This window comes from Phyllobates terribilis, unplaced genomic scaffold (assembly GCF_046119375.1).
Source record: "Phyllobates terribilis strain yellow unplaced genomic scaffold, ASM4611937v1 Scaffold_3__8_contigs__length_932513732, whole genome shotgun sequence".
Taxonomy (NCBI): Eukaryota; Metazoa; Chordata; class Amphibia; order Anura; family Dendrobatidae; genus Phyllobates; species Phyllobates terribilis.
The window spans coordinates 293,218,248-293,243,610 of record NW_027362763.1 but is presented as its reverse complement, the minus strand read 5'-3'; the positions used below and the strand labels follow the sequence as shown (position 1 = coordinate 293,243,610).

The 25,363-nt window shown below is 41.1% G+C and overlaps 1 protein-coding gene across 2 annotated transcripts in view; it reads right to left on the bottom strand.

Annotated features, from left to right (window-relative positions):
• FNDC3B (fibronectin type III domain containing 3B) overlaps positions 1-25,363 on the bottom strand; it is a 413,666-nt gene that overhangs the window by 6,982 nt on the left and 381,321 nt on the right. For both annotated transcript variants that reach the window (XM_073674905.1, XM_073674906.1), the window contains exons 24-25: positions 7,713-7,879; positions 5,482-5,609 (exon numbers count right to left, since the gene is read on the bottom strand). In XM_073674905.1, coding sequence (XP_073531006.1) covers positions 5,482-5,609; positions 7,713-7,879 — 295 coding nt within the window. The remainder of the gene's footprint in view (positions 1-5,481; positions 5,610-7,712; positions 7,880-25,363) is intronic.

Genomic DNA, 25,363 nt, shown 5'->3' with positions numbered 1-25,363 from the left:
CAATTTTGGCAAGAAAAAAAAAAAAAGAATATGACAGTGACATAAAAATGAAGCCCCATGGATCACAAAAAAAAGACACAAAAATTACTTGAATATTTGAATGAGAATTTTTTTTTACAGCTCTGTAAACCACAGGTATGAGAAAAAAAAATGTTCCTGGTCAGGATAGGAGGTAAATGGTCTTGAACTGGTTAATATAAAAATGGAATAGACAACTCTTTTAAGGTTCAATTCATATTAATGAGTTCTATGGCTTCCATACATTAGTTGCCTGTAACCATGCATTTAAAAGGGACTCTCTGAGAGCAGCATAATGTGGGAGAAGATACCCCAATTCCAGTGATGTCTCAATTACTCATCTGCTTGCTATTATTTTGATAAAATCACTGTTTTATCTGTTGTAGATCTACCAGTTCTCTGAATTCGGAGCTCTGTATACCCCCGCCCACACCACTGATTGAGAGCTTTATGTGTACTATGTAGATGGCCAGAAAGATACCAATCAGTAGTGGGGGCGGGGTTATACAGAGCTCATGAATATGCTTGACTACCTGGCAGCGGGTTTACTAATCCCATAGTGATTATCTCCTGCTGATAAAACACTGATTTTATGAAAACTACACTAAGCAGCCCAGTAAGTGACACTTTGCTGGAATCAGGGTCTCTGCCCCTGCATTATGCTGTCTATTAGATTAGGTAGCAAAAACCTGGTGACAGAGTCACTTTAAGTACATTTTATGTTTATGGTTATTTTGAAAAAGGTGTTGGGAAGATTATTTTGCGCCTTCTTACCAGCCTCAACGTTTCACCAACAAAAGGTTTCCAATCACTTCTGAATTTTAGTGATCGTCACCTAAATTTATCCCCAGTAGGTAAATACTGAGGGGACAAGGGGATCTTTATTAACTGGGATTTTACTGCAACTGCAGCATGGTCTGAAGCTTGGATAGAAATCTCCTGCTTTCTGGAGAAGCCTTATTTTCACTGTCTTAGGTTACAGAGTTCACCGAAGTGTTTAGTTTTAATGATAACTGTCATAAAGCGTGTGGGATCCAAGCAAATTGATCCTGATATTATACCCCATCATATCTGTGCTTAGCATGACTTAGAATTGCATTTCTTAACACACTTTCCTTCATCAGTGCAAACTGAAGTTATATGGAGGAAGATATATAAGGCAGGGAGTGGGATTTCTATTTTCCCACATCTTGTAACAAAGTAAAAATGTAAATGATATTTCTCAGAGCGTAAATGCCCTTCTCCTCACATTTATATGCAATTTCCACGTCATGCAGGAGATGCGTTTCATGCGAAAGGAGAGATTGAAATTAGGTAGCAATTTACTGACTCTTGCTCAATTTATCATAATTCCCATATTGTGCTTCTATGTGTTATTTTTATCTTGCTTTAATTCAGTTACCGTACATGGGATATGTCTTACCCTCTCATGTAAATTTTATGTGTTGCCTATTTATCTAAATGGCCCTGTTGTGCAGACTCTTCTTTCAGGACTACTAGATGGACAGCCATATAAAAAAAGGAATACATGTCAAGTAACCTGGGCACACTTTTTTTTTAATTAACATTGTATAGACTTTATTGGCCGCAATGTATTAAAATGAATCTGTCACCAAGTTTTTTCCATGTAATCCGAGAGCAGCATAGTAGAAACAGAGACCCTGATTCCAGTGATGTATCACTTACTGGGCTTCTTAGTATAATTTTGATACAATCACTAGAGGACTAGTAAACCTGCTGCCAAGTAGTCATCCATATTCATGAGCTCCGAATAACCACGCCCACACCACTGATTAGTAGCTTTCTGTGTACACTGTACATAGGCAGAAAGCTGCCAATCAGCAGTGTGGAAGTGGTTATATAGGGCTCAACAGTCAGAGAACTGCTAGATCTGAGGCAGATAAAACAGTAATTTTATCAAAATGACAGCAAGCAGCCCAGTAAGTGATACATCGCTGGAATCGGGGTATCTGTCTCTACATCATGCTGCTCTCAGATGGGGTAGCAAAAACCTGCTGATAGATTCCCTTTAAATGAATAATGATTGGTGTCAGAGCCTAAACCAGTATTATAACTGCAATTATTACTTTAATGTTACTTTTCAAAGTGGCCTGATGCTTAGTAAATGTTGAATATGGGACCATGAGAAGTAAACCATAGTAGCTAAGCTAAATCCTTGCAAAACTGTAATCATGGGTTTGAATCTGTGTAGCAAATGATGCATGGTGTCTGCAGATTCCTATCTTCAGTGTATGCGACATTTTTTTTTTTTACCACATTCCAAAAAACGTATTGCCCTGTATGGTCCCCATGTCTGGAATTAAGCTATGGCCAGAGTGTGGATACGGATCAAGCTACTGTAAGTGCATTTAATTTACAGTGCTTCAGAATTTTCCCCACTTATACTACAAACTATAATAAAGGATAACTTCTTAAAAAAAATCAGGTGTTAAATCTGCATTTACACTGAAAGATTATTATGAATGAGAGTCCTTATTAATGCTCATTCATGATCATCTCACAGTGTAAACAGGTTGCTGATCATCCAATGAATGACCAAAATGGTTGTTCATCAGGTGAAATGATCTTTTGGTTTTCACGAAAGATCATCGTTCTCGACAGTGCACAGTCCTGTGTAAACAGGGCTCAAACTGCTGAGAACAGTGGGAGCCTATGTGCATGATTTATTACAGATTGCTCAGTGCGCATCGTTTACTTTGGCCTCCCTATGTAAACACGCTACTAAACGACCCACCGATTGGAATATGCTTACTGATCGTTGATTGTTTAGTGCTGAAGGACGGTCCATGTAATCAGACCTTTAATGTAGGAGTATGAGATATGGAGAGTTTGTAAGGGAATTCACAACAGAGGGCTGGTGATGTCCATCAGTCACTGTTGTTTCTTTACTAACAAAATAAACATCAAGGTATGAATTAATCAAGACTAGGATTTCATACACCAGCCTTCATAAAATGCTATTAAAAGGAGCACACACACATCTTTTTTTATGTCAGTGTTCCAGAAACCAAAACTTATGCAAGCTACAAGACAGCTTGGATTTCTGCTAAAATTTTTGCCAATTCTGGCTTAAAATATCATAATCCTCTTGCGAATGTCCCCTCTGTGCTAAGCTCAGCCCAATTTTTTTTTCAAGTGGCTGGACAACAAGTTATCCAAAAATGTGTGCATTTTTGCAAGCAGAAAACTCCCCACCACATCTTCAGACACTTTGTTCTATCACTACACAGAAAATGAGAATCTCTGCTCTCCATTACGAAGATCCTGATAAAACTTTGAATATTTGTGCTTCCTTCACACATCCCTGTGGGCGTGATATAATTTCCCAGAGGAGCACTGCACGACCTGTTAAGCCTCCTTAGCCTGGCATGTCAATCTCCAAAACATTACCCCTTGGACCCCAGTCAGAGGTTTCTCACCTAGTAAAATCATATCTCATGCTTTACACGGAGGAGGGACAACACCCTGAAACACATGTCTGCAAACTGAGATTCTGGTTTGGCTTTTATCCTAAGTCATGAGACAAGGCTTGTTAAAGGGTCAATATTGCTACAAGGATTGCTACTTTCAAAAGGTGGCAGTACAGTCCAAATCCTATTCCTCTCTGAAGAGGCAATTTGTATATTTAGGCGATGTGCCCACGATGCAGAAATGCTCAGGATTTTTTCCTGAGCGTTTCTGCATCTCCCTGGCAGAAAAAAACGCATGCGGATTGTACATGCGGATTGTACATGCGTTTTTCATGCCAGGGACATGCGGAAATGAAGCATTCTTCACTTGCATTTCCGCACGCGGGTGTTAAGCGCTTTCCAAGCGATTTTAGCATCACTTGGAAAGTGCTCGACAACTAGGTCACACTATATAAATCCATGCAAATGGTGTGACCCGAGAGAATGGTTAAAAATAAAAAAATAAACCTATACTTACCTTCTGATGGCCCCCTAGTCTTGCTGCGCTCGTTCCTGGCTGCCAAAAGATCGCGGTACGCTGTACTGAAAGACCTGCCGTCACATGACTGTGACATCACCGCAGGTCCTTCAGTCCTGCGCGATCTGTCGGCAAGCACAGGGAAGGAGTCCGGGGGCCGTTGGAAGGTGAATATAATCTTTATTTTTTATTTTATTCTTTTTTTTTACAGCTTTTAATGGTACCTGGGTGTGGAGGAGAGTCTCATCTTCTCGACACCCGGGTACCATCCGCACATTAGAAAGCGCCAATTACGCAAGTACAGATGCAGTCTTGCAGAATTGGCGCGTTCTAATGCAAGTCAATGGCGGCGAAAACGCAGCGCTTCCGCAAAATTAATGGACATGCTGCGGATTTTTGAGCGCAGCATAAACGCTGCGGAAAAATCCGCAGCATGGGCATTGAAAGTGCGGAATTGCATTGGAGACCATGAGGGAAGGTTTACCAAGCGTTTACGCTGCGGAAATTCCGCAGCCTAAACGCTTGAAAAACGCATCGTGGGCACACAGCTTTAGGTTGGATATTGACCTGTAGGATTCCTACTTCCGATAAGTAGCATTAGAGTCCAAATCCTCTTCGCTTTGAAGAGACAATTTGTGTATTATCTATAGCCATGCCTGAATTTTCACAAGTTTTCTTATTGAAACAGCATTGCCGTTCGCCCATGTCATGGGTAGTGTATGGGCAGTGTATGGTGATGCAGCTAATCTTCATAAAAGTAAATAGCTCTGAGCTACAATAACCAACACAGAGTGGCGCAGTTTCTAGAAAAAAAAAACGGTTGTGTTTTTCTAATCACATAAAACCTCTTCAATATCATAAATACTAACTTGCAAAAACAAGATTTCTACATTAGTGCTATAAGTTACACTAATAGGCATTGGACACAGACACAAAAAATATAAAATGTATCATGTGCAGCCTTTTACCGAGAAAAAATAATGAATTTAATAAATATGACTGCATTTCGGATATGATATTCTACGTCTACAGATTAGTATTAAAGAGAACAATAATAATGTTATCTAGAACAATTAGGAAATATTTCAAAAGTGAAAATGAAATTTCATCCTAGAATTCTTTGGGGATTTGCAGTAATTTGCTCTTTGGGTTCTCTCTCTGCCGTCTGACTTATGATTTTAGAGCTTAACAGTATGAGTTATGATTGTCTCTCAAGGAATTACAATTTAATTACGATTTCTCTAAAACTCAGGGAAATGAGTCCTGGGGCTAATTACGAGCCTCTCATAGTCAAGATGGATGAGCAGACTAGACCAGTACTTCAAGTAAGAAGACGCTGAGCTCCGGCAGGAAAGATTATAAATGCTAGAAAGTATGATATACTCGTATCAATAGTATATATTTTTATGTATCTTCCAAAAAGGGTGCTCAGATTTGCCATACCTAAAATGTACTGGAGTAGTAAGAATTAATAAGCTCCATCGGTAACATAATGCTTATATAAATTGGACTTACCTGTTTATATTCTGACTCTCGCCCGACCTGTACTTGCAAAATATATCCAATTGGATCTCCCCTCATAGGTGATACGGTCTCCCAGGCAATTTCACATGTGTTTCCTTCTAACTGTGTTACACGAGGAGCTGGAAAAAAAATACCCCAACCATTACATGAATTAGAACTGAATTTTTTTTTTTTTTAAGAGCTAAAAATCCCTAAAAAGTCCATTGTGATTGGAGATACCCCTGTACTCTACTGCCATCACACTCACAGGGGTCTAGGAAGCCGACACATGGGGATCAGTTTGGCAATGCCCTTTTACTGGAGAGCGATCTTCTTCCTTGCAAACAACAGAACTTCTCTTTTTGGCTTACGGAAAAAAAAGTTACCAGTCACAACCTATTTTCCATTTATTTACTTTTTTTTTAAGCGTGATCAGTTTTGATAAAGTCCAGGAAACAGATATAGGAAATTGTTTACCAGGATCACCAGCGAGTAATAATGAAATGATGCCAATATTGCAACGCAATCTGAAAGAAATCTTGCGGGAAAACTTGAGACTATTGCAAAAAGTCTGAACTGGTTGTCAAAATGTCACAAGCCTCCACGACTTCTAGCCGAAAAGAAGCTGCATTTTTCCAGAAATAGTAGCACATATTACTATGGACTGTGTCTAGGATTGTAGCTCAAACCTTATTAAGTGAATGGCACTTAAAATGAATCTGTCACCAGGCTTTTGCTATCCAATCTGAGAGCAGCATGATGTAGGGGCAGAGACCCCCAACTGCAGCGATGCGTCACATACGCGGCTGCTTGCTGTACTTTTGACAAAAATCTCTTTTATCTGCTGCTCTCAGATTAGGTATCAAAAACCTGGTGACAGATTCCCTTTAATAGCAATACTAGATCTAAAGGTTGTTTATAGCAAAAAGCAGATCTTTTATTATAATCCAGAACAACTGTTTCAGGAATACAGCGCCATGGCACTACACATAATGCATCACATAATGTGGATGTAACTTTGTCTTCGCCTTCAGCTACACATGACTGCAATAATAATGATAATATATCACTAACTAGAAAGGATGTGTATCCAGCTTAAAAAAAAGCTAGGCTATTAACCCTGCAAGGTAAATAGCTAAAATCTGATGTACAAAGAGACAGACATCTGCTAATGGATTTCTGATGACTTATTCTGCATTTGTAATATACAATCATTTTACATGGCAGCTATGTGTACAGGACAATAGTATTGGTAAATGCTTCTGGCATGATTACTGGTTGGCACATTGTTTGCAGCTTTGTAAATAAAATCATTATGGGTAAGGTTGATAGGTTAAAAAACAGCCACAAAGCGCTCATGTTACAGATGCAAAACAAATGTGGAATACATTAAAACTAGATACAGTTACTTAATGCCTGCTGGCAAAAAGAGAAACATCATGGGGTAATACAAGGCGAGAATTATCACAAACCAGGTATAGCTGGGGCAGAATTCTATCAACACCAATGACCACTGGCTTCTAATATAGACAAGATAAGAAGTAGCAGTGTGTGCAAAGCCACAGACTCAGGGGAAGAGTCCACAGGACAATTTGCCCAGCACCAAATACTTAAAGGGACTGTCAGCACAGAATGACTGTTCAAACCAAGTCCCATCGCTCAGTGCTTCACGGCATGGCCAATCATTTATATACACCTTCCCACCGGCTTGGTTTCCATCTATCTCCTCCTTTCTCTGGCTGTATGAAGCCAGAGCTGTCAATCATATAAGGGGGTCGGTTTGGACAACAAGCAGATGGGAAGGTGTATTTAAATGATCGGCCCGCTGTGAAGCACCAAGTGGTGGGACTTCATTTGAAGAATCATTCTGTCCTGACAGTCCCTTCAAAGAGGAATGGTCAGTTCTCCTGGAATTCTTATATTATAGGGAATACAAGTATTTATTAAAACAGATCAGGATAGTTATGTTTACATGTTGAAATTAAAGGGGTATTCCTATATCAGATTCCACTTGATATGCTATAAACGTATGAGATGTGGGACCCAGTCTCATGTTGTTGGAAACAGAGAGGTTTAGTGCTATGCATTCACAGACTGTACATATGCCATAAATGTCTGAGATGAGGGTAGCCTCTGAGTGTTTCCAACACAGTATGTCATTGAACATTTTTAGTCATCCAAAGTAGTTAATATTTCCCCATAAATATCCGGGTATTGGCTCGAGCAGTAAATAGAAAACTAACCTTTAATGGTTGGTGGCACAGATTTGGTTGTACCGAAGGTGTAGATGTCAGAAAATGGTCCTTCCCCAGCATCATTCACAGCCTGTATTCTGAAGTTGTAGCAGGTGAACTCGGTCAGTCTCTGCACTTTATAAGTGTGGCTTGGACCCCTATAGATGGGGATAAACCTACAAAATAAATTGACAAATTTTCATGTTATCTATCATGCTGGTGGTTTGGATCAATTGTTAAAGTGGAGTCTGTCACCAGGTTTTCCCCATATATAGTACAATCAGTACCTATAAGCCTTCCTTTACAGCATTCTAGAATGCTGTACATAACTACCCAATCCTCCCTGCAAGGCACAAAAAAGACCTTTTATTATACTCACCTGCAGTGCGGTCCGACGTTTTGATACGGCGCCTCCTCTCTTCTTGTGATCACCGTCCTGTTTCCCTGCTCTGGGTAGATGACACGTCCTACGTCTTCCAGACAGTGTCCTCCATCACGCTCGTGCGCAGGTGCATTCCTCTTTGCCCTGTCGAGAGCAGAGCAAAGCACTGTAGTACGCATGCGCCGGCCTATCGGTCATCGGCACTCTTCGGCCTTTGCCAGCACATGACCACTACAGAACTTTGCTCAGCCCTCGGCAGAGCATGAAGAATAGCACCTGCACAGCAGTGAAATAGAGGGCACTGTGTGGATGATGTAGGAAGAGTCATCCACATGAAGGAGGATGGTGATCTCAAGAAGAGAGGAGGAGCCGGATCAAGACCAGAGACGCCCTTCGGACCGGACTGAATGGGAGTAGAATAAAAGCTCTTTTTTTGTGCCTTGCAGAGCGGATTGGGGACATATATACAGCATACAAGAATGCTGTAAAAGAGGCGTTATAGGTGCTGGCCGTACTTGATATGGTGACAGGTTCGCTTTAAAGAACCAGAAAGAATAAGCAAGCGCAAGTCGTCATGGACAGCGGCCAATGTTGTTTCTCAATAATTCTCATGTGAAGCTATGAAGGATTAAACAAAAAATCACACAGAAAACCTCACAGATCTAATAAATACAATTAAAAGACAAATGGATTATGTTACTTTTATCTTAATGGAGACACAAAATCCTATAAAGGGCATTCGATCGCAATTTACAGAAAAAGAGAAAATCTCACATAAAGCCAGAAAAGCCAAAGGAATGATGACAACTCAAACAGAGATAACAATAGATTTTGTTTAGGAAATCAGGGATGTTGTCCTGGAACTAAAGGATCAGAACAATCAATTTCCTTTTCCCATGGTACATTATGCTTTATAAATCCCGAAGTTATAAAATAAAGGAGAAATGTAAGACTTATTAATCAAAACAACACTGACCTTTAAGAAGCTAAATGCTACTTATACACCCAATGGTCTGTGCAAATGAACAAAACACTAATGACAGCTCCGTGCATATACAACATGATCACACTACACAACAGTACAACTGCTGCTGTGCAGTCATAAGATACTATACGGTTTTGTACTTTGAAGCCAGGATAGAAAACAGTTATATCAATTGCGGTGTCTTTCAATCGGAGGAGGCTGATGTACACGTCTGGTCACGCGCTCCTCCATCAGCAGCCATTGTGAGAACAGTAGATACGGATATAGTAGAGGAATGACGCTAAAATTGGTGAGGTTACTCAAAATAAGTCCAGAGGCAAGGTAAATGGTGGTATTATATTCATATAGTGTCTTATAAGATTAAGTGTTCTGTTCGCCTTCATTAGACTAAAAACAAGACATCTTATATTTGGTATGAAGAAGGGAAGCAGATCCCCGGAGACTGAGAGCATAACATTTAAGACACTGCATGAATAAAATAGCATCTCTTACCCTACCTGTGGACTGATGCTATATTCTGATGGAGTGACAACGCCTTAGCGTCTTTCTTGTACTATGTATGCACCTACTCTTGTTTGGTGAAACAATCAAACTCCTCTGGAGAAAGGAAGACATAGAAGGAGGCACCAGGCATCAGCAATCACCACAGTTCATCCTAACCCTTTATAGGGTGAGACACACTTTTAAACAATTAAAACGTGGTGAGCATCCACTCGTTGGGTAACTCTACTTCCTATATTGATTTGTCAAAACGTATTACACAAAGTGCCATCCTTTTTTTCTTTATTTTACACATTTTGAGAACAGGAGAGCTAAGCTGATAGGAAAGCTGTACTAACCAGTGCAGGAGGAGAACCTGTAATATGCAGATAGGAAAGCTGTACTAACCAGTGCAGGAGGAGAACCTGTAATATGCAGATAGGAAAGCTGTACTAACCAGTGCAGGAGGAGAACCTGTAATATGCAGATAGGAAAGCTGTACTAACCAGTGCAGGAGGAGAACCTGTAATATGCAGAAAGGAAAGCTGTACTAAGCAGCGCAAGAGGAGAACCTGTAATATACAGATAGGAAAGCTGTTCTAACCAGGGCAGGAGGAGAACCTGTAATATACAGATAGGAAAGCTGTACTAACCAGTGCAGGAGGAGAACCTGTAATATACAGATAGGAAAGCTGTTCTAACCAGTGCAGGAGGAGAACCTGTAATATGCAGATAGGAAAGCTGTACTAACCAGTGCAGGAGGAGAACCTGTAATATACAGATAGGAAAGCTGTTCAAACCAGTGCAGGAGGAGAACCTGTAATATACAGATAGGAAAGCTGTACTAACCAGTGCAGGAGGAGAACCTGTAATATACAGATAGGAAAGCTGTTCTAACCAGTGCAGGAGGAGAACCTGTAATATGCAGATAGGAAAGCTGTACTAACCAGTGCAAGAGGAGAACCTGTAGTATGCAGGTGGGAAAGCTGTACTAAGCAGTGCAAGAGGAGAACCTGTAATATGCAGGTAGGAAAGCTGTACTAACCAGTGCAGGAGGAGAACCTGTAGTATGCAGATAGGAAAGCTGTACTAACCAGTGCAAGAGGAGAACCTGTAGTATGCAGGTGGGAAAGCTGCACTAAGCAGTGCAAGAGGAGAACCTGTAATATGCAGGTAGGAAAGCTGTACTAACCAGTGCAGGAGGAGAACCTGTAATATGCAGATAGGAAAGCTGTACTAAGCAGTGCAGGAGGAGAACCTGTAATATACAGGTAGGAAAGCTGTACTAAGCAGTGCAAGAGGAGAACCTCTAATACGCAGATAGGAAAGCTGTACTAACCAGTGCAAGAGAAGAACCTGTAATATGCAGATAGGAAAGCTGTACTAACCAGTGCAAGAGGAGAACCTGTAGTATGCAGGTAGGAAAGCTGTACTAACCAGTGCAGGAGGAGAACCTGTAATATGCAGGTAGGAAAGCTGTACTAACCAGTGCAAGAGGAGAACCTGTAGTATGCAGGTGGGAAAGCTGTACTAACCAGTGCAAGAGGAGAACCTGTAATATGCAGATAGGAAAGCTGTACTAACCAGTGCAGGAGGAGAACCTGTAATATGCAGAAAGGAAAGCTGTACTAAGCAGCGCAAGAGGAGAACCTGTAATATACAGATAGGAAAGCTGTTCTAACCAGGGCAGGAGGAGAACCTGTAATATACAGATAGGAAAGCTGTACTAACCAGTGCAGGAGGAGAACCTGTAATATACAGATAGGAAAGCTGTTCTAACCAGTGCAGGAGGAGAACCTGTAATATGCAGATAGGAAAGCTGTACTAACCAGTGCAGGAGGAGAACCTGTAATATACAGATAGGAAAGCTGTTCAAACCAGTGCAGGAGGAGAACCTGTAATATACAGATAGGAAAGCTGTACTAACCAGTGCAGGAGGAGAACCTGTAATATACAGATAGGAAAGCTGTTCTAACCAGTGCAGGAGGAGAACCTGTAATATGCAGATAGGAAAGCTGTACTAACCAGTGCAAGAGGAGAACCTGTAGTATGCAGGTGGGAAAGCTGTACTAAGCAGTGCAAGAGGAGAACCTGTAATATGCAGGTAGGAAAGCTGTACTAACCAGTGCAGGAGGAGAACCTGTAGTATGCAGATAGGAAAGCTGTACTAACCAGTGCAAGAGGAGAACCTGTAATATGCAGGTGGGAAAGCTGTACTAAGCAGTGCAAGAGGAGAACCTGTAATATGCAGGTAGGAAAGCTGTACTAACCAGTGCAGGAGGAGAACCTGTAGTATGCAGATAGGAAAGCTGTACTAACCAGTGCAAGAGGAGAACCTGTAGTATGCAGGTGGGAAAGCTGCACTAAGCAGTGCAAGAGGAGAACCTGTAATATGCAGGTAGGAAAGCTGTACTAACCAGTGCAGGAGGAGAACCTGTAATATGCAGATAGGAAAGCTGTACTAAGCAGTGCAGGAGGAGAACCTGTAATATACAGGTAGGAAAGCTGTACTAAGCAGTGCAAGAGGAGAACCTCTAATACGCAGATAGGAAAGCTGTACTAACCAGTGCAAGAGAAGAACCTGTAATATGCAGATAGGAAAGCTGTACTAACCAGTGCAAGAGGAGAACCTGTAGTATGCAGGTAGGAAAGCTGTACTAACCAGTGCAGGAGGAGAACCTGTAATATGCAGGTAGGAAAGCTGTACTAACCAGTGCAAGAGGAGAACCTGTAGTATGCAGGTGGGAAAGCTGTACTAACCAGTGCAAGAGGAGAACCTGTAATATGCAGATAGGAAAGCTGTACTAACCAGTGCAAGAGGAGAACCTGTAGTATGCAGGTAGGAAAGCTGTACTAACCAGTGCAGGAGGAGAACCTGTAATATGCAGGTAGGAAAGCTGTACTAACCAGTGCAAGAGGAGAACCTGTAGTATGCAGGTGGGAAAGCTGTACTAAGCAGTGCAAGAGGAGAACCTGTAATATGCAGGTAGGAAAGCTGTACTAACCAGTGCAGGAGAAGAACCTGTAATATGCAGATAGGAAAGCTGTACTAACCAGTGCAGGAGGAGAACCTGTAATATGTAGATAGGAAAGCTGTACTAACCAGTGAAGGAGGAGAAACTGTAATATGCAGATAGGAAAGCTGTACTAAGCAGTGCAGGAGGAGAACCTGTAATATACAGATAGGAAAGCTGTACTAACCAGTGCAAGAGGAGAACCTGTAATATGCAGGTAGGAAAGCTGTACTAAGCAGTGCAGGAGGAGAACAAGTAATATACAGATAGGAAAGCTGTACTAACCAGTGCAGGAGGAGAACCTGTAATATGCAGATAGGAAAGCTGTACTAAGCAGTGCAGGAGGAGAACCTGTAATATACAGATAGGAAAGCTGCACTAAGCAGAGCAGGAGGAGAACCTGTAATATGCAGGTAGGAAAGCTGTACTAACCAGTGCAGGAGGAGAACCTGTAATATGCAGATAGGAAAGCTGTACTAAGCAGTGCAGGAGGAGAAGCTGTAATATACAGATAGGAAAGCTGTACTAAGCAGTGCACGAGGAGAACCTGTAATATACAGATAGGAAAGCTGTACTAACCAGTGCAAGAGGAGAACCTGTAATATGCATATAGGAAAGCTGTACTAAGCAGTGCAAGAGGAGAACCTCTAATATGCAGATAGGAAAGCTGTACTAACCAGTGCAAGAGGAGAACTTGTAGTATGCAGGTAGGAAAGCTGTACTAACCAGTGCAGGAGGAGAACCTGTAATATGCAGATAGGAAAGCTGTACTAACCAGTGCAGGAGGAGAACCTGTAATATGCAGATAGGAAAGCTGTACTAACCAGTGCAGGAGGAGAACCTGTAATATGCAGAAAGGAAAGCTGTACTAACCAGTGCAGGAGGAGAACCTGTAATATACAGATAGGAAAGGTGTACTAACCAGAGCAGGAGGAAAACCTGTAATATGCAGGTAGGAAAGCTGTACTAACCAGTGCAGGAGGAGAACCTGTAATATGCAGATAGGAAAGCTGTACTAACCAGTGCAGGAGAAGAACCTGTAATATGCAGATAGGAAAGCTGTACTAACCAGTGCAGGAGGAGAACCTGTAATATGTAGATAGGAAAGCTGTACTAACCAGTGCAGGAGGGGAACCTGTAATATGCAGATAGGAAAGCTGTACTAAGCAGTGCAGGAGGAGAACCTGTAATATACAGATAGGAAAGCTGTACTAACCAGTGCAGGAGGAGAACCTGTAATATGCAGATAGGAAAGCTGTACTAAGCAGTGCAGGAGGAGAACCTGTAATATACAGATAGGAAAGCTGTACTAACCAATGCAAGAGGACAACCTGTAATATGCAGATAGGAAAGCTGTACTAAGCAGTGGAAGAGGAGAACCTCTAATATGCAGATATGAAAGCTGTACTAACCAGTGCAAGAGAAGAACTTGTAATATGCAGATAGGAAAGCTGTACTAACCAGTGCAAGAGGAGAACCTGTAGTATGCAGGTAGGAAAGCTGTACTAACCAGTGCAGGAGGAGAACCTGTAATATGCAGGTAGGAAAGCTGTACTAACCAGTGCAAGAGGAGAACCTGTAGTATGCAGGTGGGAAAGCTGTACTAACCAGTGCAAGAGGAGAACCTGTAATATGCAGATAGGAAAGCTGTACTAACCAGTGCAAGAGGAGAACCTGTAGTATGCAGGTAGGAAAGCTGTACTAACCAGTGCAGGCGGAGAACCTGTAATATGCAGGTACGAAAGCTGTACTAACCAGTGCAAGAGGAGAACCTGTAGTATGCAGGTGGGAAAGCTGTACTAAGCAGTGCAATAGGAGAACCTGTAATATGCAGGTAGGAAAGCTGTACTAACCAGTGCAGGAGGAGAACCTGTAATATGCAGATAGGAAAGGTGTACTAAGCAGTGCAAGAGGAGAACCTCTAGTATGCAGATAGGAAAGCTGTACTAACCAGTGCAGGAGGAGAACCTGTAATATGCAGATAGGAAAGCTGTACTAACCAGTGCAGGAGGAGAAACTGTAATATGCAGATAGGAAAGCTGTACTAAGCAGTGCAGGAGGAGAATCTGTAATATACAGATAGGAAAGCTGTACTAACCAGTGCAGGAGGAGAACCTGTAATATGCAGATAGGAAAGCTGTACTAAGCAGTGCAGGAGGAGAACCTGTAATATACAGATAGGAAAGCTGCACTAAGCAGTGCAGGAGGAGAACCTGTAATATGCAGATAGGAAAGCTGTACTAAGCAGTGCAGAAGGAGAACATGTAATATACAGATAGGAAAGCTGTACTAACCAGTGCAGGAGGAGAACCTGTAATATACAGATAGGAAAGCTGTACTAACCAGTGCAGGAGGAGAACCTGATATATATAGATAAGAAAGCTGTACTAACCAGTGCAGGAGGAAAACCTGTAATATGCAGGTAGGAAAACTGTACTAACCAGTGCAGGAGGAGAACCTGTAATATGCAGATAGGAAAGCTGTACTAACCAGTGCAGAAGGAGAACCAATAATATGCAGATAGGAAAGTTGTACTAAGCAGTGCAGGAGGAGAACCTGTAATATACAGATAGGAAAGCTGTACTAACCAGTGCAGGAGGAGAACCTGTAATATGCAGATAGGAAAGCTGTACTAAGCAGTGCAGGAGGAGAACCTGTAATATACAGATAGGAAAGCTGCACTAAGCAGTGCAGGAGGAGAACCTGTAATATGCAGATAGGAAAGCTGTACTAAGCAGTGCAGAAGGAGAACATGTAATATACAGATAGGAAAGCTGTACTAACCAGTGCAGGAGGAGAACCTGTAATATACAGATAGGAAAGTTGTACTAACCAGTGCAGGAGGAGAACCTGATATATATAGATAAGAAAGCTGTACTAACCAGTGCAGGAGGAAAACCTGTAATATGCAGGTAGGAAAACTGTACTAACCAGTGCAGGAGGAGAACCTGTAATATGCAGATAGGAAAGCTGTACTAACCAGTGCAGAAGGAGAACCAATAATATGCAGATAGGAAAGTTGTACTAAGCAGTGCAGGAGGAGAACCTGTAATATACAAATAGGAAAGCTGTACTAACCAGTGCAGGAGGAGAACCTGTAATATGCAGATAGGAAAGTTGTACTAACCAGTGCAGGAGGAGAACCTGTAGTATGCAGATAGGAAAGCTGTACTAACCAGGGCAAGAGAAGAACATGTAATATTCAGATAGGAAAGCTGTACTAACCAGTGCAGGAGGAGAACATTTATTACTATTATATTATATTATATATCATAGTAATATTAGTAAGTGCCACAAAATTATTTCAACACATTTCTTAAAATAAAGATATAGTGGAAAACTCTTTTAAGAACTGTACCACATACAAACATCGCTACCCTATATACAGGAAGAAAACACTTCCCAAAGGTTCAGCAAGCTTTCTTTCACAAGCTTTCAGTTCTTTTGGAAACTTTTTACTGTACTTTGAGTTTGGCAAACACCTGTTGAAACCTATCAACCATAATATAATTTTGTGATGGAGGGTGACAGTATGGGGCTATTGTGCTTACTTTCAATAACAGAAAATATTAACACTACAACATACAAAGATATTTTAGACAACTGTACGCTACCAAAGTGGAAACAACAGTTTTGGGAAAGCTGAGCACAGAGTTTCTGTGTAGTTTCCGCTTTTATTTTGGAGCACTGGAGTCCAGGGTTCAAATCTGACCTTGAGCAAAATCAGCATAGAGTAGGCAGGTTCTCCCCATGTTTGCATCTGTTTCATGCCTGTGGTTAAGAATAAATGGGCTTCCTACATTTTAGGAAGCAGGTTTAGTTGACATGGATTGGGAAACTAGCGGCAGCACAGTCGGGGCAGCAGATGATTGGAGCAGAGAACTGCACGCCATCATAAAGCACTTGTATATATTACTTTGTGGTGGAGCGGCACTAAAATGAATGTTTATTCCTGTTAAGCTCCATTTCAAGCAGGTTTTCTCCAATCCTCCAAAAAAATTAAAGTATATACTTTATTTTTCTCCTTTGAAAATAAACTGTAAATGGAGTGTAAATTATCCTCCTCCCATCTCCACTGCTATTTCTAAGAAGTATTTTGTAAACCTAGAGCAGAATTAGCACTCAGTTAAAATTACCTTATGAAAATTTACACAACCCTATACTGCAAGTTCTTAGAATCTGATTGAAATCCAACCGCAAGATGACAGATAGGGGCCCATATGCAGAGGCGGTGTTTAGAAAGTTCCTTTATTGAAATGCTTTAAACAGATAAATGATAATTATTTTGGTAAAATAAAGATATAAGCGTTAGTCACAGCTAATAAACTGATGGATTATGGAGTTCTACATGACTGTAAATCCCTGAACGACGCATAAAAAAGATCAGCAAACAATGTGCACAGGGAGCTCAGCACATAACACCAATGAAGCGAACACTTCCAAGATGCAAACATGCGGCCCTTGCAAACCACTTAAGTCATGTTCTGTTCTGAAATTGCAGAACATTTAACATAAAAGCCGATTAAAGATGTATCCATTAATGTCACAGCAAGTTTACTCCCACTTCTTATTTTCTTGTGACAAGAAGTTGAGATTTACTTATAACCCTCAGAATATTTTGTGTATATTATTATAGATATATTTATTTATTTTTCCAGCATCAGATGCAAGAAACAAGTTAGGGTGCTTTCACACTGCGTTCTGTGCCCCCGTCAGGGCATACGTCCTAAAATTCCCTGGAAAACGGGGTCTGGATGTATGCTGTGACGGGGGCCATGGACCGCAATGGTGACGGCAGAGCTCACGTTTGCTCTGCCGTCACCATTGCGGTCTATGGCCCTGTCAGAGTATACGTCTGGACCCTGTTTTGCGGGGAATTTTAGGACGTATGCCCCGACGGGGACACAGATCGCAATGTGAAAGCACCCTTAGAGAACATACAGGACTTGGACATGAAGGGTTTATCCAGGACTATTTTTTTTCTTTATCTATGGGCCTAAAAACTAACAAGAAGGTTGTTGCTATCTACCTTGCCTGTTGTGCCCGGCGCAGATCTCTGCTGGAACAAAGCGATCACAGACCACTCCTGCCGGCAATTTAGCAGCTGTTGCTGACATCATGTCTGCAGTGTAGCGGCTTCTCTTCTGCTGTGCTCTGTTGACAGGGCATGACTGCTGACGTCATGCTGATTGACAGCCGGCTCCCCACTGCCTAACTGTGGGGAGCCGACTGTCAATCAGCAGGATGTTGGCAGTAACACCCAATGACAGAGCAGCCCGGAAGAAGAAGAGCTGCTCTGTTAATGGTGAACAGCTGAATTACCGGCAGGAGCGGTCAGTGACCACTCAGTACTGGCGCCAGATAGAACAGACAGGTAGTTAGCAACTATTTGCCTATTAGTTTTTAGGCCCGTAATAAAAAAGAAAAAAAAATAACCCTGGATAAACTCTCTAACATTTATCAGCCTGTTTCGTAATATTTTGAAGTAGGATCTTGTACAAAGTAAAGAAAGTCTTTGCCTTGCCCAAAAGACGTATTAGAAATATATACTGTATGTTGTAAAATATATAGTGTGAAGTTCCTGTCGGTGCACTTATATGTGAAAATAAAGAGATGGAGTGAATTTTACATCTGTTGGTGAGCGCCATCGATATTGTTCGCCAATTAATATAGACTCAAATCTTTATTATTCAATATAGTTTTCCAACTTGTTTGTAACAATTGTTGGTTGTCCTTGAGTTTTGAATAAGTTGTCCAGAAAAAAAACCATGGGCAATACGATACAAAAGGAAAGCCATCTCGTTTCATGCAGTTTTAAAAACACCTCGTTTTCTAGTCTTGGAAAAAAAAACAAGAGTATTTAACTAGATGCAAAAACATGGCAAGAACCTGGCCATTATACATAATTTATTTTGTTATGCAGAATTGCCAGCACGTTGCTGAACTACAAGCTTCAGCATGACCTCTACATAACTTGTGATACACATATGAGAAATATCAGAATGCTCAACTGAGCAAATCCATTTACTGAAGCAGATTACTAAATAAGCTCCGTAAATATCGTCATCGAAATATTCAGATTGCCACAGCAGTGAGCATTAAATAAACTGCTCTGCTTCTAAAGTCCTGCCGAGACCAGCCGCGAGATAATGGTGTCACCTTGCTAAATAGCAACATTAATCTTTCAACTGTGTTTATAACACTCACTTGCAGCCATTTCAGTCCAAAAACTGACTCCATATATCAAGGTTCAGTTATGCAGATGTATCCCTACTGTCATGTGTGCTGCCTGACAGGATGTGTTGAGGGTTTGTATGTCATTTAAAGGGACAGTATGTTTGTAAAACTCATTTACTGCAACATAGAATATACATTTTAGGCCAGTGTTCAGTTTGGAAAGGCTCTAATGAAAAGCTTCCCATTTTAGGGATTCATTTGGGACCTGTAAATTACTGAAATTGCTCTGCAGACACTGACCAAGTCATATATCACCCAAATTATTCTAAATACGGACCTAACAACCAGAGATGAAATCTGGCCAGAGTAAGCAGATACATTATATGGCCAAAAAAAGGATTGTAACAACTACACATTACACCTACAAGAACTTTAATGACACCCAATTTTAATTCATAGGCATTAAAGGAGTTATCCAGGACTTGTATATTCATGGCCTATCATTAGGTTAAGTTATCAAATCTGATTGGTGGGGGGTGCGACACCCTCGCCGATAAGCTGTTCCCAATGCCTGTCGGATGTACAGAGTTGCAGAGCTGCACAGCTCCATCTACTGCATAGCAGCCACTGGCAGGTACTGCACACCTGCCCCCTACTGATTCAAATAAGGGCAGATGTGCAGTACCCAGGCTCTACCACTAATCTGTTGACAGAGCTGTGCTATTCAGCGCCGTAATGTATTACATACGGCCACAACAGCTGATCGGCGGGGTTGACAGGTGTCGCATCCCTCCCCGATCAGATATTGAGGAGATTTTGAGGACAGACACCAATGTTGAATAGGAAGGCCTGGCTCACAATCTCCTTTCCAGTTCATACCAAAGGTGTTTGATGGTGTTGAGGACAGGGCTTTGTGCAGGCCAGTCAGGTTCATCCACACCAAACTCACCCAACCATGCCTTTATGGACCGTGGTTTGTGCATTAGGGGACAGTCATGCTGGAACAGAACAGCGTCTTGCCCAAACTGTCCTACAATGTTATAAACAAACCATTGTCCAAATGTATTGGTATTCTGAAGCCTTAAAGGGAATCTGTCAGTAGGATCAACCCCCTTTAGCCATCTATATGAGCATGTAGGTTATAGGAAGCTGAATAAAATGATATATTGATATCTGCAATCTGACGTCTTTTTCCAGAGAAAACCATGTTTTTCTTATCTGTAAATGAGCTGTTCAGAACTATGGGCCGGAGACTGATCTGCATGAGAATCTGCCTTCAGAGATTATTTTATGTGAAAGGGGGAGTTACCAGTGTGAGACAAGTAAGTAACACAGAACAGTAGAACTGAACTTTGTCTTCTTACAAACACACTTGCAGCAGCTCTCACAGCTCTTCTGTATTGCAGCCCTGTCTGCCTGGAACCTGAAGCTGAGAGGAGCCTGCGGATGTGTCAGGTATAATCACACACAGCTCTGCAGTGAGATCAGGAGAGCAGAGAGCGGCCATCACACATAGAATCATAGAATGGTAGAGTTGGAAGGGACCTCCTGGGTCATCTGGTCCAACCCCCTGCTCAAAGCAGGATTCACTAAATCATCTCAGACAGATGTCTGTCCAGCCTCTGTTTGAAGACGTCCATTGAAGGGGAACTCACCACCTCTCGTGGCAGCCTGTTCCACTCATTAATCACCCTAACTGTCAAAAAGTTTTTTCTAATATCTAATCTGTGTCTCCTCCCATTTAGTTTCATCCCATTGCTTCTAGTCTTTCCTTGTGCAAATGAGAATAAAGATGATCCTTCTACAATGTGACAGCCCTTGACATATTTGTAGACAGCTATTAAGTCTCCTCTCAGTCTTCTTTTTTGCAAGCTAAACATTCCCAAATCCTGCAACCGTTCCTCATAGGACATGGTTTGCAGACCAGTCACCATTCTGGTCGCTCTTCTCTGAACTTGCTCCAGTTTGTCTATGTCTTTTTTAAAATGTGGTGCCCAAAACTGTACACAGTATTCCAGATGAGGTCTGACCAAAGAGGAGTAAAGACCAATAATGACTTCACGTGATCTAGACTGTATGCTTCTGTTAATACATCCCAGAATTGTATTTGCCTTTTTTGCTGCTGCATCACACTGTTGACTCATGTTCAGTCTATGATCTATTAGTATACCTAAGTCTTTTTCACATGTACTGTTGCTTAGCTCTATTCCTCCCATTCTGTATATGCTTTTTTCATTTTTATTGCCCAGATGTAGTACTTTGCATTTTTCCCTGTTAAAAACCATTCTGTTGGTTGCTGCCCACTGCTCCAGTTTATTTAGGTCTTTTTGAATCCTCTCTCTCTCTTCTCTAGTATTAGCTATCCCTCCTAGCTTTGTGTCATCAGCAAATTTAATCAGTTTACCCTCAATTCCTTCATCTAAATCATTGATAAAGATGTTGAACAATACAGGTCCCAGGACGGAGCCCTGTGGTACCCCACTTGAGACATTCATCCAGCTGGATGTGAAGCCATTTACAATCACCCTTTGAGTCCGATCACTAAGCCAGTTATGAATCCACCTAACAGTTGCCTGGTCCATTGCATACTTGGTCATTTTTTCAATAAGGATGGTGTGAGATACTTTGTCAAATGCTTTGCTGAAGTCAAGATATACTATATCTACAGCATTTCGCTGATCCACCCAGTCAGTGATTCTGTCATAGAAGGAAATTAAGTTAGTCTGACATGACTTGTTAGTTATAAACCCATGCTGACTCTGGTTAATCACTTCATTCTTATCCAGGTACTTACATACATGTTGTTTAATAATTTGTTCAAAGATCTTTCCTGGTATAGAAGTCAGACTCACCGGCCTATAGTTCCCTGGGTCCACCTTCTTCCCCTTTTTGAAGATAGGAACAACATTTGCTCTTCTCCAGTCTTCTGGGACTTCTCCTGTTCTCCAAGAATTTTCAAAGATTATGGAGAGTGGTTCTAAAATTTCTTCTACGATCTCCTTCAGTACTCTGGGGTGTAATTCATCTGGACCTGGAGACTTGAACTCATTTATGTTAGCTAAATATTCCCTCACAATCTTTCTGTTTACAGATAACTTGGATTCTTCTATTCCTTTAAAAGGACAGTGAAGATCAGTTGATGTTACATTTTCTTTCTGAGAGAAAACAGATGCAAAATAGGAATTAAAAAGTTTGGCCTTCTCAACATCCTCTCTTACCATTTCTCCATTTTCATCCTGTAAAATTCCTATAGCATCTTTGACTTTTCTTTTACTTTTGACATACCCCCAAAATCCTTTTTTATTGCTTTTGACATCTCTTGCAAGCCTTAATTCATTGTCAGCTTTAGCTAACCTGATACATGCCCTGCAGGATCTGCAGACTGCATTATAATCTTCTTTAGATATGCCTCCCTCTTTCTATTTAATAAACATTTCTTTCTTTCTTTTTAGCATGTGTTTAAGTTCTGTGTTCATCCATCCTGGTTTCCTTAAATGCTTCCCATTCTTCCTACTTTTCGGGATTGTTAACGATTGTGCTTTGAGAATCTCATTTTTAAAAATTTCCCATCCTTCCTGGACATTTTTGTCCTTAAGGACATCCAGCCATTGGATCCCTCCAATTCTCTTTCTGAGTCTCTTAAAATCTGCCTTTCTAAAATCTAACCTTGAAGTTTGAGTCTTCACATGTCTTCCTCCTCTAGTTATCCAAAATTCTATAATAGCATGATCGCTGCCTCCTAGGGTCCCAGCCACTTTTACCTCCTCAACCATTTCCTCCTTGTTTATAAGGATTAGATCCAAAGTAGCAGATCCCCTTGTTTTCTCCCCTACCTTTTGGAAGATAAAGTTGTCAGCAAGAGAGGATAAGAATTTGCTTGACCTGTTAGTTTTACTTGAGAGAGATTCCCAACAAATGTCTGGATAGTTGAAATCTCCCATGACCACTACGTCATATTTTTTTGAGAACTTGGTCATTTGATACATAAAGAGTTCATCCATATCTTCAGCTTGCCCAGGTGGCCTGTAGTAAATGCCTACAATGGTGTCCTTTCCGTTGTTCTCTCCTTGTATTCTTACCCAAACAGTTTCCACAGAACTCCCAGTCTCTGAAGCTTCAATCTCTGTGCAGATATACGCTTTTCTAACATACAATGCGACACCTCCTCCTCGTTTATCAAGTCTGTTTCTTGCAAATAAGTTGTATCCTTTTAGCCTTTTATTCCAATCATGTGTATCGTCCCACCAAGTTTCAGTGATTCCAATGACATCATATTTCTTTTCCTGCGTTAGTAGTTCTAATTCTCCTTGTTTGTTGCCCATGCTTTGTGCATTTGTATAAAAACATTTTAGTTTGTGATTGGTTTCTCTTCCTCCCATATTTTTATTATTTAAATTGTTTTGTCTTTGTTCTTCCTTTCCACTTCCAGTAGCAGAGATCTCAATAGTATTTGTCAGCTGTATGGCTTTTTCTGGCCTTTTGCTTCCCTTCCCACATTGTTCTAGTTTAAAGCTCTCCTGATGAGTGCAGTAAGGCAATTTCCAAATACATGTTTTCCAGTCTTCGTAAGGTGCACCCCATCTCTAGCAAGTAGTCCATCGTATAGGTAATTCATTCCGTGATCCAGAAATCCAAATCCTTGTTGACGGCACCATCGACGTAGCCAGTTGTTCACCTGTAGAATCTTATTCCACCTCATTGTTCCATGGCCATCCACTGGGAGGATGGATGAGAAGACCACCTGCGCTCCCAATTCTTTCACTTTCTTGCCCAAGTCTTCAAAGTCACTGCAGATGGTTTCCAGGTCCTTTCTTGCGGTGTCATTTGTCCCCACATGTATTAGCAGGAATGGGTAGTGATCTGTAGGTCTGAAGAGTCTTGATATCCTGTCAGACACATCTTTAATTTTTGCTCCTGGAAGACAGCACATTTCTCTTGAGGTTATGTCTGGTCTGCAGATAGCAGCCTCTGTTCCTCTTAACAGGGAATCCCCCATGACCACCACTCTCCGTTTTTTCTTCACAACATTCTTCTTTCTCCATCCAGGAGGATTCTGAGGGCTTACAAGGTTATTCATTGCTGGCAAAGTCTTATCTTGCTGTATTTCTTCATGGTTCTCCTGCGAGAGAGCCTGGTACTGGTTCCTGAGCAGTATAGGTGCTGACTGCCTCTCTATCCTCCTGCTTCTGTGGGTCACATGCTTCCATTCCTCTGTTTCCTCAGGTGCAGTTCGAATTTCTTCTCTTTCTGAATCATGAAGAGATAATTCTGCTCTGTCTAAGAACTCTTCACCTTCCTTAATGATTTTCAAGGTAGTTAACCTCTCTTCTAGATTTCGCAACTTTTCCTCCAACAGGGACACAAGCTTGCATTTCTGGCATGTGAAGTTTGGCTTTTCCACTGGCAAGTCTGTGAACATGTAGCAGGATATGCAGCTCACCAAATGGCTCCTGGACTCTTCCATGTTCTTACTGTTAATGTTCTGAAAACAGTGAAAAAAGCTTAAAAAAAAAGCTTCAAAATGCCGATGTCCTCTTTTCAGCTCCAACAGCCAAAATCCAGTGTTCTTTGAGCTCACGGAGACTCTTCACTTACCCCAAAATGCAGTGGGAATATGCAAATTATCTCCTCAGGACTCCTCCCCTGGTTTACCGATGTCCTCTTTTCAGCTCCAACAGCCAAAATCCAGTGTTCTTTGAGCTCACGGAGACTCTTCACTTACCCCAAAATGCAGTGGGAATATGCAAATTATCTCCTCAGGACTCCTCCCCTGGTTTACCGATGTCCTCTTTTCAGCTCCAACAGCCAAAATCCAGTGTTCTTTGAGCTCACGGAGACTCTTCACTTACCCCAAAATGCAGTGGGAATATGCAAATTATCTCCTCAGGACTCCTCCCCTGGTTTACCGATGTCCTCTTTTCAGCTCCAACAGCCAAAATCCAGTGTTCTTTGAGCTCACGGAGACTCTTCACTTACCCCAAAATGCAGTGGGAATATGCAAATTATCTCCTCAGGACTCCTCCCCTGGTTACCATCACACTGGTAACTCCCTCTTTAGTTTATAATACAAAGGAGGCAAATTCTCATGTAGATCAGTGTAATAGCTCATTTATATATAATAGTAATAATACTCAGTAATTGTAAATGGAGCTGCCAGCAGTGGATCTTGATGAATTGTGTGCTAAAGTGCATTAAGCGTGACAGAATATACCTCAGAAAACCATTAATAAACTCATTAATTGCATGCCAAAGCAAGTAGTTCATCTATTTTTGCATGTGGTGCTAATGCTGGAAACTGAATAGAGATGGTTTAAAAAATGTTGTTTCTATTTTTTTCATAAGTTGCAAATTATTAACAAATCTATTGACCCTGTGATTGTGATATTTTTTATTAATTCCACGACTTTTCCTTCTTGGTGTTGCAATTTTAATGTTGAGAGGCGCATTATCCAATTTGAAGGTATTGTGGAATTAACCCTACAAGGTCTGGATACTTTTTTTGAGCTTACATTTTTTATCTCCCTCTGTTCCAAGAGCGATAACTTTTTTAAAAAAAATTTAGTGGTTAAAAAAAATTCAGAACCTTGTATATGTAAAAAATGAAAATAAAAAAATAAATAAA